General features: G+C 32.2%; 1 protein-coding gene across 1 annotated transcript; it reads left to right on the top strand.

The window, feature by feature from the left end:
• Positions 1-1,569: 1,569 nt before the first annotated feature.
• On the top strand, positions 1,570-13,405 carry LOC143068636 (asparagine-rich protein-like). The gene is made up of 6 exons (XM_076242852.1): positions 1,570-1,733; positions 2,211-3,332; positions 4,174-4,535; positions 9,289-9,379; positions 11,295-11,374; positions 13,351-13,405. The coding sequence occupies exons 1-6, from the start codon at positions 1,667-1,669 to the stop codon at positions 13,384-13,386; spliced, it is 1,758 nt and encodes a 585-aa protein (XP_076098967.1). The 5' UTR covers positions 1,570-1,666; the 3' UTR covers positions 13,387-13,405.
• The last annotated feature ends 1,165 nt before the right edge of the window (positions 13,406-14,570 follow it).

Raw genomic sequence — 14,570 nt, 5'->3', positions numbered from 1 at the left:
TCAATGTTATACTGTGAAAGTACTTTAATTCGTAGGTATCAATGTTTGTGGGTTTTTAAATTCGTGGATTTAAGTTTTCTTTAAAGAAATGAAAAAAAAAAATGAAAAATTGAAGCCTTTAGAAACGAAGGATACAATTTTCTGGATTGAAGGAAATTACAAAGTAAACATTGACCCGTACTTAGTGATCAAACTTATTAACTGAGATAGAGTGATCAACAGATTAAAGACCATCAAAGGTGTTAATTAGGCCATAAATATGTCACCTAAAGAAAACAATTACATAAATCAAATACTATAAACATATCTTGAATTGTAAAATAATTATTATCAAAAGCAAGCCCAGCATGAAATTATTATTTCAAATACGTACATGAACTATGAGGACATAAAATTAACAATTAATCATAGAATATCAATTCCGGGAATCTGACTTTCATTGATAAAAATATTTTGTTATGAGAATTAAAAGATCAAAACTTGGACAGTTTACGTTTTTAAAAATGTAATGGGTACAATCCTGCCTGCAGTTGTAGTTTATAGTCCATTTGCTCTGTGACTACTGCGTGTATTGTAGTATTCTCAGACAGTTCAATATCTTTTTTAGATCATATCAGTAGTCAAACCTTCATGGGAATATTTGCAAAAAATACACCTCCTTAACATTATATCTGTTCAATAACCATCACTGGGAGTTTGCCAATCAAATATCCATCATCTACCTATCCTGTTTATAAGCTTTAGTAAGCAACCCTCAAGTCTCCAAAATATTTAATGGAAACAACAAATAAAAAAGAATGGTGCTTTGATTCACCCAAGATATATGTTATTGACTAAAATAAGGAATGTTTCACTGCAATGAAATGTCAAATGCAAGAGAATATTTTTTCGACCCTTTTATGTATGCGTCCTTTCTATGATTTGGTGGTATTACACCTATATGTATACATTGGCTGAATAATTAAAAATTAAAAAAGACACGCGTTTTATGGCTTTAGACCTAACATTTAATGGGAGGGGGTGTTTCTGGAACACCCGGGGTTATCCCTTTTCAGTCAATGGAATTTGCATTTTTAATCTTTAGTTAATTTTGTAATATATTGGTAGTCCTTAAATCATAATGTGGTTTTTGCTTCTTTGACTTGTGATTGTCTCCTTTGTCATATTTAGTTAACATCAAACTTCTGTGTATAAGATAGTACAATAGAACACATTGGATTGAAATATATAACATTTAATTGTATAATTATCAATTAATGAACGTATTACGAAACCTTTCATCATATTTAAAAATGTCATTTTATCGGAAATTGTTTTCATATAAATAAATTAGTACGTTTCTCAGTTATTTTAACATTATATTTGATTAACCAAAATATGTAAATTTCAATTCTAAATAAATTTTGACATACAAACGTAAAGAAATTAAAACCCCAATTAGCATCAATGATTAATTATTTTTTCGGCATGGGTGTAGATGATAAAATTAAATGACGTTGTGGGTCATGAAATTAATTTGACTAGTCCGAACATCACGAAGTGTAATTAAAAATTTAGTTTAATTCCGTATTTGCATTTGCTAATTTGAATTTCAAAAAGAATGCATGTCTGTGAATACTTTGAAAAAAAGCTTTAGTAGCACACTTACTTTTCACTAAATATAGAAATGGAGTATTTGTCGATATCGACGTGTTTAGTTTTCTTATTTATAGCTATCTGCAACGCTCAAAGAGGTAAGTTACTGAGTTTTTATTATCTATTTATTATTCGAGTGTTATTCATATATTTTTTCTAATATAATGCGTTTGGTTTTTGTTTTATGGCAAATCATTAGCAAATCGCTTCTAAACGAGAATTTTATTAATATGAATCATAGTAATACTCTTAATTATCTTTCGACGTCTTACAGCTCAAAAATTAATATTCTTAACTGGAATTTTTTCAAAAGCATTTTTGAGACCTTTATAGCTTGCTGTCTAGTGTGATCTAATGCTCTATGTTCAAGACCGAACCTTGATCCATAATTTATAAACTGAAATGGATGGCGATTGTCTCATTGGCACTCATACCGCATCTTCTTATATCTAATTTTGTCACGGTTTTTGGCTTATATTGTATACAATAGTAATATTAGCAAGAGAAAAGCTACAATTACTAAAACTTTACTCAAAGATATGTTTCTATTTTAGTATATACACTTGTTATTTCAGATGCTCTTCCAGATCTTAATTCATTAGACTTATTCAAAGACCATCCTATGGATATCGGAACATTATTACCTGAAAGCTTATTAAGAGATTCTTCCTTACCATCATCACTAATGGGACGTAACATTCAAACACAGCCGTCACTAATGGGACGTGACATTCAAACACCGTCGCCACTAATGGGACGTGACATTCAAACACCGTCGCCGCTAATAGGACGTGACATTCAAACACCGTCGCCACTAATAGGACGTGACATTCCAACAAGTACTGTAGCCACAACAGAAACAGTGAAATTTGTTCCGCTTTCTGCAACAAAGCCAGCTACTAAAGCTTTTTTTAGTATGAGAAATGCTGAGATTGTAAATCCTACACAAGTTCAAGCAAACACCTCAAAAATAACAGTGTCTCCATTTCCAGCAACAGTGGCTCAATTTCCAGCAACAGCGCCTCCATTTCCAGCAACAGCGCCTCCATTTCCAGCAACAGAGATCGTTAAAAGTATACCAACATCTGTAGCTCAGCCACCAGGGAAGTCTTCAATCATTACAGATACAATGGTGTATAAGACAAAATTAAACCCCAGCTCATCCGATTTAGGTTTAAATGGGAGAGTTGTTCATGAATTCCTACCTCAAAATGTATGGCGTGACATGAAAACACAATCTAACGCGTTATCAAATGATTTTAAAGATGGTTTTAATGTAGCAGGTTCCTCAATTTTGGTATCTGATGTTTTCAAACAGCCTTGGAACCGACAAAATTTGAACGGAGGCTCTTTTATTTTACAGAATAGAATAAAAAAGTTAAAACAAAAGAAAAAAATTAGAAAACAGATTATCAAAAACAAGCAGCCATCGATAGAGCAATTAACAAATATTTTAAAGCGGGAAAACACGCTTTTAAATATAGCACTTGGATTAATCAGTAAAGACAAGTCTTATTTAAAGGATTCTTTATTCAGTAGGAAAAACAACTGTCCATATAAACCACATTTACTCAATAAAAAGTTTTTTATGGAGAAGGTAAAGGATAATGGATGGATTAAACGGAGGTGTGCCCTTGGAACAGCATATGACCAAGATACATGCGAATGCTCAATTAATATTGGATATCAACCTGAAGGTAAGTGTCGAAATCATTCTAATATTACAATAAACAAAGACACCAAATTATACGCATTCTTTGATGTGATAAAAATACTTTAAGCGGCTGTGTACTTTTCACCGTAAAAAGTACGGGGCTTTTTTTAACTGACAATGTGGTATGGGCTTCGCCATTGTTGTAGGTCGTACACCGGTCTACAGTTGTTAATTTTTGTGTCATCTTGTGGAGAGTTGTCTCATTGGCAATCATATCCATCTCAATTTATATATGAGATTTTTTCTATTTACAAATATGCATCACTGAATTCGTATACATATTTGTTATGGGGCAAGCTGAGTTTCTCGCTACATTGAAGACCTTTCGGCTGTTGTCTGCTCTATGGTCGGGTTGTTGTCGCTTTGACACATTCCCCACTTTTATTCACAATCATATACATATACTTCTTAACTGGAAGACTGACACTTGAGATTTCTTTTTAAAACATACTGTTCTATGTATGATTATACGATGATAACAAAGGGGTGCCCTATGAAGGGGCAGTGAGACAACTATATTCATACGACCAAAGAACTCAAATGTAGGCAACTATATGTCACTGAATTCTATTTGTGATCAGTTTAAGACCGAATATTGTCGTAAAAGGCAAAAAGGTCAGAATTTTTTTCTATTGTTAAAGGTATATATCGGATCTAAGATCATCTGACAATAACAACAACAACAACAACAACAATACTTTATTTTGAATGGAATATTCTTGTAACTAAGACACATCTCTTTATGGACAACAGACACATTTCAAATTATTTATCATTAATCTTTATGTGAGATCCTTCAATCATTATAGATTTTCTTTCTTAAGGTTGTAAACCGGAAGTATTTATGGATTTTAACAAAGGGGCCGTCGTGGATTTATCCTCAAATGAAATACCATGTGGAGTAGAAGGTGTTGTATCGCTAAGCGACTTGGCCTATTTCAATGGTGCTAGCAGAATCATTATATGGAGATATACAAACTTTGACTTCCAGCATGCAATGACTTTAAAATTCAGGTTCAAGTCGGAGGCTAAGTCGAGGAGTAAACCTCATCCTCTCATCACAAACTGTGGAACAGGACAAGAAGAACCTTCTTTCGGAGTCATCTTAAACAGCTTTGCAGATGTCTTAACATTCTTTGTGAAAACCACAGAATCAGAAATAAAATTCCTGACTTTCAAAATAAATGTAAGTTGTAGAAGCTTATAATATGATAGAATAGTACTATACAAATAGCGGTTTATTTTAAATACAAAAGTACGTCTTCTTGAAAAAAAAAGGATTCGATTCAAATTTGGCAAAGCTAATAATAAGATTACGAACCAAAGGCATTCGAAACATTTGTCAGAATATGGTTCTCATTATAAAAGATTATAAAACAAGTATGAATAATTGTGTCGATCAGTTGTTTGAAACGAAAATGTTAAGAACTTATGCAATCAAAGATTTTCCAAAAATAATAAAAATGTCATACCTCCTTTTATGTTTAAACAATACAGTATTCAAACAACAACGTTCGTAATTTTGGCAGAATAGATTGAAGTGCATTTTCAATCCGTTGTTTTGGTAAAATAGTTTTCTAAATCGCGTATTTTTTGGTTGTTTCCTATTAAATTCAACAATTGTAATGCAGGAAAGAGCTTAAATTGTCCAAAGAGTGACAATAAATGGAAGAATAAACCTTGACAAACGGTTTATGGCTAATTTTGCTAGTTTTAATAATGTCAATAATGGTATCCGATGTATAAAATGATAACAATCATTTGGTTCTGTTTCACCAAACATAAAAAAAAAATGCAAATAAAGATAACGGTAGTATATCGCTGTTAAAAAGTCAAAAATCGATTGAGAGAAAACAAATCCGGGTTACAAACTAAAACAGAGAGAACACATCAACTATAAGAGGAAAACAACCAAACTTAAGTGCAACAAAAAACAAACGACAATCGACATACAAAAAAACAGAACTAATAGAATTAGATAACAACTGTAAGTGTAATATATAAAAAAGAAGATGTGGTATGATTGCCAATGATACAACTATCCACAAAAAACCAAAATGATACAGACATTAACAACTATAGGTCACTGTACGGCCTTCAACAATGAGCAAAGCCCATACCGCATAGTCAGCTATAAAAGGCCCGATAAAACAATTCAAACGAGAAAACTAACGGCCTTATTTATGCAAAAAAAAAATGAACGAAAAACAAATATGTAACACATAAACAAACGACAACCACTGAATTACAGGCTCCTGACTTGGGACAGGCACATACATAAATAATGTGGTGGGGTTAAACATGTTAGCGGGATCCACACTCTCCCCCTAACCTGGGACAGTGATATAACAGTACAGCATAAGAACGAACTATAAAAATCAGTCGAAAAAGGCTCAACTCATCAGATGGACAAAAATACAAGTGGACGTGTAAGTTATACTGAAATGTTCCAGTCTTTTGATGACTTTTTTTCGTACAATATGTAAGATTTTTTTGGTAAAATGAGTTTCTAACTTTTAACACGATCAGATCGTTATGTTGTATAACAATAACACGATTTTGTGTCTAAACAGCATTAATCAAATTCTCTTGACAAATATACTGTTTATTATGCTTTGTTTGTGGTTTGTTTGTCTTCCCTTTAACCCTAATTCAGTTAACCACGCTTTAATGGAAATTGCTTTCACCCACCTCAGTGACATTCAGTGACAAATGCTTTCCCTTTGTACCATTATTTAATATTTAAAAATATGCTGTGCTTACCAGTGATTTGAGTACAAATTTGATTTTGAGGAAATGTGTTATTTCCTATTGCCCGCGTCACACTGTCCCGATTTTTACGCCGATTGCAACACGATTATGGAAATTTTCAAAATCGGGACTGATCGTATCCAGATCGGGCTATTCGTAGTGCCATCTTTAACCATCTTCACCCATCGGCCACTTTTTCTAGCCTTCGGGGACAACTTCGGGAAGGGTTCTAAATTTTTTAACATGTTAAAAAATCCCCGAAGGTGCGTCCGATGTTGAGGGTTCGTATTGAGTTCGTATCACCATCCTCACCATCGTAATGTCACCGGGAATGCATCTTTGAACATCGTATTGCATTCGTGTTTCCATCGTTTCCATCGGGCAGTTTTGACATGACGATGTCTACACGAATGAATCACGAAGCTACCCGAAGGTCTTACGATGGCAACACGACTTCGTGAAGACCTCGTAATCCCGTCGTGTTGGCATCGAATAAAAGTACGAAGGCGACAAGATGGAACTACGACGGCAATAAATCCAGCTAAATGTAATTAAGTTAATTTTCGCGCTAAAATACATTTAAAGTGCCATGCGCGATATGCACTGGTCTGTCTAATACGACAGTTAAGAAAGACGTTTACAAAACATGGAGCTCATATCATATGATTCTATGAGAACAAGAAAGGCGACAGCGTTGTTTCTATTAATTAAATGGAACAAGAAGAGCAGCTATTACAGGCTCAGGATTTACTTTTACAATTGAAATATTATTTTTTGTCAATTTTTCATATCAAGTAACATAATGAAAATCATAAACGCGCCTCGTACACCAACACTGCAGGTACACGTATAAAGGGAAACCAACTTTTTCTTCATTATTCTGATTTTTTATGTATCGTCTGAGTTGTTGTCACACGAATGTTTACTCCATAACCATTTTGTATTCTATATGTCATATTTTGCCGCATTTGTTGCTTTCCCCACATCTTTCCTTTTGTCTATATTATTATGATATTCTCCTGGAAAGAGCTCTTTTTGAATAACAGGGACCAACGAACCCATTACCTTACCTTTAAGATAGATCAGTAAACATGGGCATAATTATGGGTGATTATTCAGACTAGTGCACACATGGCAATGCCGAGCGTGGCATCCCCTCGTATGTAACATATTGGGGACAAATATGGACACTATATATGTATTTGACACATGCAGACAATGGTAAATTGAATATGCATATTTGATACATAAACTATTTTTTTAGAAATCAAACATAACATTCAGTAACTGGAAATACCTTTAATATTGTCTTTAGAACCAGCATGTAAAAAAATGAGCAACCAATTTCCTGTGTATTATGCTATTTCAAGGAGAAAAAACAAGTCCATCTGCATGACCTTGACCTTTGGCCTTGAACGTAAAAAATGTCAGATCATTACAAGGAGGAACAATATACCAAATGTGGTTAAAATCTCTTGAAGCATATTGGTTTTAGAGTGTCCACAAGGGTGATATTGCCTTGTATTACAACTGCCACTGTGACCTTGACCTTTGAACTTTAATGTCAATAGCGCTTAAGATATTCTCCTTCTCCCTGATTCTGCTGGCATTATATGCAGAGACTCAGAGTCAAGTTTTACCCTTCAAACCCACGGTCTTCCGTCTTATGATTAAACCAGAAAGTAAATGTACAATATAATGTATATTCAATATCGATCAAACAATTTAAAACGCGTGATCCCTTCGGCATATAATTTTTGAAATACTAAGGCTTTTCTACCTCAGGCATAGATTACCTTAGCTGGATTTGGACAAACTTTTAGGAATTTTGGTCCTCAATGCTCTTCAACTTTATTTGGCCATTTATCTTTTTTGGATTCGAGCGTCACTGATGAGTCTTTTGTAGACGAAACGCGCGTCTGGCGTATATACAAAATTTAGTCCTGGTATCTATGATGAGTTTATTTTAATGCATCGTAAGCTGTACACGACGTCTTTTAGACATCGTATGGTCATCGCGCCATCATCGTAATCCATCGTGTAGCCTTCGTGATCCATCGTGTAGGCTTCGGCTGAGATATGAAGCTTAAATACCCGTCCTCGGTTAACCTTCGTAAGTCCATCTTTTGCTATCGTATATGATTTCGGCACCATCGTATAGACTTCTTTATTCATCGTATTTGCTTCGGCCACCTTTTGGTATTTTAACGAGATCGGGACCAACTTCGTACGAACTTACAATTTTCGCATTCGGGTGTCCATCGTATATAAAAATCGGGACAGTGTGACGCGGGCATATGCAAAACAGGGTCTCTAACATGATCAAACTATTAAGACAACCAAATAGACGTTTTGTTTATTACAAATTCATTCGTTTGTAGAATATATACTACTATTTATAAATTCAAAAACATGTAAGTTATAAGAACTTACAATGTAGCACTTCGTCACCTTTTCTGTCTATACTAGACTCGGATTTCATACGTGATTGATTAACCTTGTTAAGTTATAAGTCTTGTTTTAAATTATTTTTATTATATAAAACGTTAAATTTTAGAAACCCAATTTAAGACGTGTAGTTATTAGCTAATTAATATAACGTGCTTACCTAACTTGATTGTATTTGTTGTCCGGAGAATTGAAGAATAAATTTTGTGGTCATGCGTTAATTTCATCAACGCAAACGGATCATGTTTTCAAATTATTATATTTATTTCTAAAATCCAACATTGTCTATAATTTGTAAATATCGATACACATGTTGTGTAGAAAATATGTCTTTGCATTGTATTCGTATGATTAATTAGTGTTTGCCAAAAACACCTTGTGCATGTGCATTTGAAATGCATACATAAATGTATTGGTAACTAATATTCAAACCTTTACTTCATCTAAACCTTTATGTTTATGAAATGCTAGGTCTAATATTTATTTTATACACAAATATGTGTTAAAATTGTCATTCATGTTAATAACTTCAAAGTGCTAATCCAAAAGTTATTTTTGCATTTCAAAGCTAAAGGAACTGACAAATGTCCTATGCGTTATAATTTTAGGGCTAAATCATTGTTCTCATCATCCATGCCTCTTCTATTTATTTGGTGGGATTTATAAACTGGCGAATGCACTTTGTATTGTCTATGCAATAAGCAACTTTGCTACGGTACAACTATTTGAATATTTTACAGCCAATGGAATGGAATGATGTTATATATTCGTATGATGGAGAACATTTGACAGGAAAAGTGAATGGTCTAGAAAAAAGAAAATCTGTGAATGGTAAGTGTATTTATTATTCTTCTAAATTGATACAGTTAAGCGGAATCTATATACAGAGGTCAACTCCCGGTTGTTGATAATAAACAAGTATTCAAGTATGAAATGTTAAAAAGAATACACAATCTTAACAATAAATATCGAATAGGTATAATGGAAGACAAATTAAAATCATTATGCAGTTTAAACAACTTTTGGAATTTGGGTCCTCAATGCTCTTCGTCTTTATACTTGTTTGACTTTGTAACTATTTTGATCTGAGCGTCATTGAGTGTTATGTAGACAAAACGTGCGTCTGGCGTATCAAATTATTAGCTTGGTACCTTCATAACTTCACTATAAATTGCTCAACGCGTTTCTCTAACTAAATTCCATACAGCAAAGGTGTAAGCAGTGCAAATAATATGCATATACATATATTAGCTTGTGTAACGAGTAATGATTATTAATGCAGGTTTTCCACTGGCGGTCAAAATAATAATTGTGGCGATTAAAATTCGTCATTGGTGAAAGAATTTGGCGAAAGAAATATATATGATCATATAACGATTTATTTTCATCCATCTTGTTTATTTACTTTTTTTCGGACTTTACCTGATCAGACAATGCTCAGAATTCACTTTGAACTTTATTATTAAAAGTAATTAAGTGGCCCCTTCTTTTAAAGTTGTCCAAAATATGATTAATTTTCCCCCTTTCAAGTTAAAAATAAAATTCTTCTTTTTAAAAGAAAATGTTCATAGTTATCAAAGGTACCATGATTATAATTTAGTATGCCAGACGCGCGTTTCGTCTACATAAGACTCATCAGTGTTAAGTGTTTATTCATTACAATGTAGACTCTAATATAAGTTTGAGAGACTAATCATTGACAACAATGGGGCAAACTTATCTATTCAAAAGGGGGAATTTTTAAACAAAAAAATATATTAATGTTACTTGGCTAAAAAAATAATAAAGAGGCGAAAATATATATTGCTTGGCGAAAGAGATGGCGAAAAAATAAATTGACCCAGGGGAAACCCTGTTGATGACAAATAAGAATTTTCATTGAGTTGAATTGTCCCTCACATTTGTTTAAAACAATTTTGAAAGATCACCGAAAACAAACACAGGGTAAGGAAAGTAAACAATTGATATACAAAGTATGACCGCACAGCTTATACGAATAAAAAGAAAAACAAAGAGATATGACATTCATATTCAGCTTAATCATGGAGTCTAATAGAATATATTTAAAGATTTATGTTTGAACTCTCAATGGCATATCTTGTTCAGGATCGAGCAATGATATATACTTAACAAGAACCTCCAAAAACACTTTTTGACTTAACAGGAAATCTTGGATCTATTATTATTCCTTTAGAATGTAGTACATTTTCGATTTACTTGATTTAATACCATGAACATTATTTCAATTCACTTCCATTATTATACGCAAAGTGGAAAGGGATTAATATAAGTTGAAAAACTTGTTTCCCAATCCACTATAAATACATATGTTTAAACTAAAACTACTTTACTATAGAGAATGCAATATTGTAAAAGAGTCCTTACAACAAGTCATATTGTAAAAAAAAAGTCCAATATACCTCGAGATACCTTTTCCAATTCCTTATATCTATTTTTTAGCAATGAAACTCGGGATTTAAAGTTTCTGTAAAACTATCTATCCAAATACTTTGTGATTCAAGATTTCCGTTTCCATTTCTTCCTTTTTTCCTTTTTTCTCTGTAACAGTGATGTTTATGCTGCTAAGTTATAAGTTTTTTGTTTTGTTTTTATTTCATTTTCCTGTTTATATGATTGCCGTTTATTCTTTTCCATTGAAGAGCTCACACATTTATTTTATGTATGTTTTAAATTCAAACGTATACGTAGTATTGTTACTTACTATGATAATGCTCTTATAATATAGGAAATGTTGAAATACGTTCAGCAGAGATGATGTTTGGACACTGCGAAAGATATGGATATTTCAAAGGTTTTTTGGATGACGTAAGTAACTAAATATTAGAATCGCCTTTCAGGTTCATTTTGGCTTTTAACTTATTCTGGTCTGTATGTGTTTTTAACGTAAAGAGTTATGATAGTTATAACAAGTAGATACAAGTTAATATGCTACGAGTTTCTAAGAGACAACTTTCAATCAGCTAATGAACTTAAGAACAGATAAGCCTGATATCTTTGGTGAACTTCATTCAGAAACTAGATACACATAATTGCCAATATATAACTGACTGACAATATTCTGAAATTGACGAATTGATTGCTGATTTAGCGAACTGAACTCTTTTAAGCTAGTCTAAACTGACAAGTATACTAACACTAAGTGGTACCTCTACAACGTATGACTAATATTAAGTACAGTTTGGTTCGAGATAATATGAAAGTGCCATGCTATTCATCTGATAATACTACAAAAACAGAAGTGTTATAAAGTGAATAGTGAATACAATCCTGCAAATATCAAATGGTATTTAATCATTGCTGGTAATTGTTTGTAAGGAAGTAGATCAGTGGAAACTTTCCAATGCCTAGGATAACAAGATTAAACAGAGGAGAAAATGCCAGTAATTCAAACAATATATGTTCGAATCCTCGAAAAAAAATCAAAGTAAAAAACAAAAAAGGTAATCGCATGAACTACAAAAGATGCATGACCAGATGAGTCGGCGAGGTCAACCTCTCCTGATATTTATGCATCCCTCATGGGAATTCAAACAAAACTAAAATTTCGCAATTTGGAATAGGATGCAATCGATCAAATAGCAGTTCAGACCACTTGTAGCTAAGATCTTAGGCCTGTAAAAACATGTCGCTGTTGAGTTAACAAACTGACATATCGTATCGGTCACCTAATTCGTGACAGTATTTTGTAATATTAATGTGGTGTCAAAAGCCATAAAGGTAGAAGTAGGTCAATAAGGAACATCAGACAGAGACAAAATTATAATCCAAAATGAAAATCTGTGAATGAAAAAGAAGCAACAAATACGAACAGGTTCCAAAACTCATACTAGTTTGACAAAGAGAAACTGGCAACATCATGACAAATGTCTACTTGGGTGGTAACATTTTCTTAAACAAATTTTTCAAACTCAGAGTAAGCGCTAGATCTGGCATAAAAGATCAACAATATATATTGTTTACTTAAATTTGATCTTAATAACTATGTGTTTCATAATTACATGTTCAACCCAATCTTAGTATATTTAAGGATGTGGTTGATATATTTGATTAAATCAAAAATAACATACATAGAGGTATTGAAAAAAAAATTTCAAACGTGTCTGATATCTTTACTTATATAATAAAACATACTGGTGGGGGCGACAATGTTTTGTTTCAAGAACCTCACTAACATTATGTAACGGATGGGTGAGAGCGACATTTTTTTCATCAAGTAAACATCTTTGCTTTATGTACATCTGCAATTTATATTTGCGGTTTATAGCTCTGGAAAGAATGAAACTCGAAATGGCGAAGTCTGAGAACCTCACGTTTATCATTTTCCAGTGTGATTCCTTATAATTAAACCATACATTAAGATAATTAACACTTGTAAACCTTAATCTATATTACATGCATAATATTTTACCTGATTAGTATGTCTTTTGTGACATCTGACGACACGAAATAATGTTGTTTACTAACAAAGAAAGTATTGTCTCTGCCCATGCATATTAATTACCATGAATAATTAAACATTTACCAAGTATATATAAAATGTGACCTGAAATATGTATGTCTGTTCAGGTAGTTACAATAAATCAAAAACAAATATTCTACTTTTTGTATAAAACAAACAAAACATACAACTATCTATATGTGCGGTAGATTTACATTATAAAAATTATTGGCTTACTTCTGAAAAAAGTTTAAAACCTTTTTTTTCCTTTATTTAATATTTGATTTTTTAAAATCGATCTGTCTCATATTTATCATGTTGTAAATGTTTTTTTATTTTACAGGTGAAAATCTACAATTGTGTACCTAAAGAAATATGAGAATGTGCAGAATACTGCTTATGCTAAAAATAAATGCTGCACTGAGTTCGGTGATATACTGCATGTAACAACACCGTTGAATATAAACGAAAATTAGCGACAATCTTATATTGCCAAATTCCAGATTGCAATTCAAATGCTATTGAGTAATTTTTAACTAGTTCATTTGTATCGTTCATCTAATATTTTTTTTAATTACCTCTTATAAGTATACATTATGTGCTTGTTAAATGTAAATGTGTATTAACGTTTTACTGTAAACATTATCAAGTTAGTTTTTATTGTCTACACATTTAATATATGTTTGCTTTGAGATTGATCTACGTAAAGCGAAAATCATGTTACAAGAAGACTAGATAATGTCACTTAAATTAATGATTAACGTGTAAGGAAGTACGTGAAAATGAACATTTTGTGTGTTAAATGGTTTTACTTTGAATATATAATATAATATGAATGTCTTCTTTATTTGTTTAAGACACTGTTGTTGTCGTGACGACAGTTGTTCTGCACTTTCATTATCGTTATTTCGATGAAAGCTGTTACTACCATTACTGTTTTGGTGGAAATCAATCATAAATCATATATTCTAAGTTTTAAGTTTCTATTGATATAAACAGATAGTAGATAACTTGATAAAGATGTTTGTAATGCAATATCAAGATAGTACAAGTATGAAGAATAAAACTTAATCATAATACCTCGTTGATTGATCTATCAATATTGTATAATCAATATGATTTAGAAACATATTTATAGCATATGTCTTATGATATTTTGTATTGTGTCCATTAGAATATCAATTTACACATTCAGATGAAGAGTACGTGTACAATTTTCATGTTCTGTTTTACTAGTGATATTGGAAATGATCATGTGTGTTGAAACAGTTACCATAGCTATCCTACCAAGAAAATACAACAGAAAAATTGTCAGTTCATATAAAGATAAGGGAATTTGCTAATGTTATTTTTCTTAAACTAATCGTTTCAATATACAACACAAACCTCTAAACATTACACAAACTATAAATCAGTACATACCCTAGACACAAAGATAAAATAATAATAAAGTACACTTGCCAATACTGTGGATTTTTTAATATTCGTTGGATACCAACTTTCGTTGATTTCGTGGGTACAGATTAACCACGAAATTAAATGTTCAACGAATCACAAATTTAA

The sequence above is a fragment of the Mytilus galloprovincialis genome, chromosome 3 (genome assembly GCF_965363235.1).
Source record: "Mytilus galloprovincialis chromosome 3, xbMytGall1.hap1.1, whole genome shotgun sequence".
NCBI classification, from domain to species: Eukaryota; Metazoa; Mollusca; class Bivalvia; order Mytilida; family Mytilidae; genus Mytilus; species Mytilus galloprovincialis.
The sequence above is the reverse complement of the archived record's forward strand: the minus strand, read 5'-3'. Positions and strand labels throughout refer to the sequence as shown.

Excerpts from the sequence above, each read along its gene's own strand:
- LOC143068636 (XM_076242852.1), top strand. The coding sequence starts at position 1,667 with ATGGAGTATTTGTCGATATCGACGTGTTTAGTTTTCTTATTTATAGCT. Across the intron at positions 1,734-2,210 it reads TATCTGCAACGCTCAAAGAG|ATGCTCTTCCAGATCTTAAT; the intron begins GTAAGTTACTGA and ends TTGTTATTTCAG. Across the intron at positions 4,536-9,288 it reads TCCTGACTTTCAAAATAAAT|CCAATGGAATGGAATGATGT; the intron begins GTAAGTTGTAGA and ends AATATTTTACAG.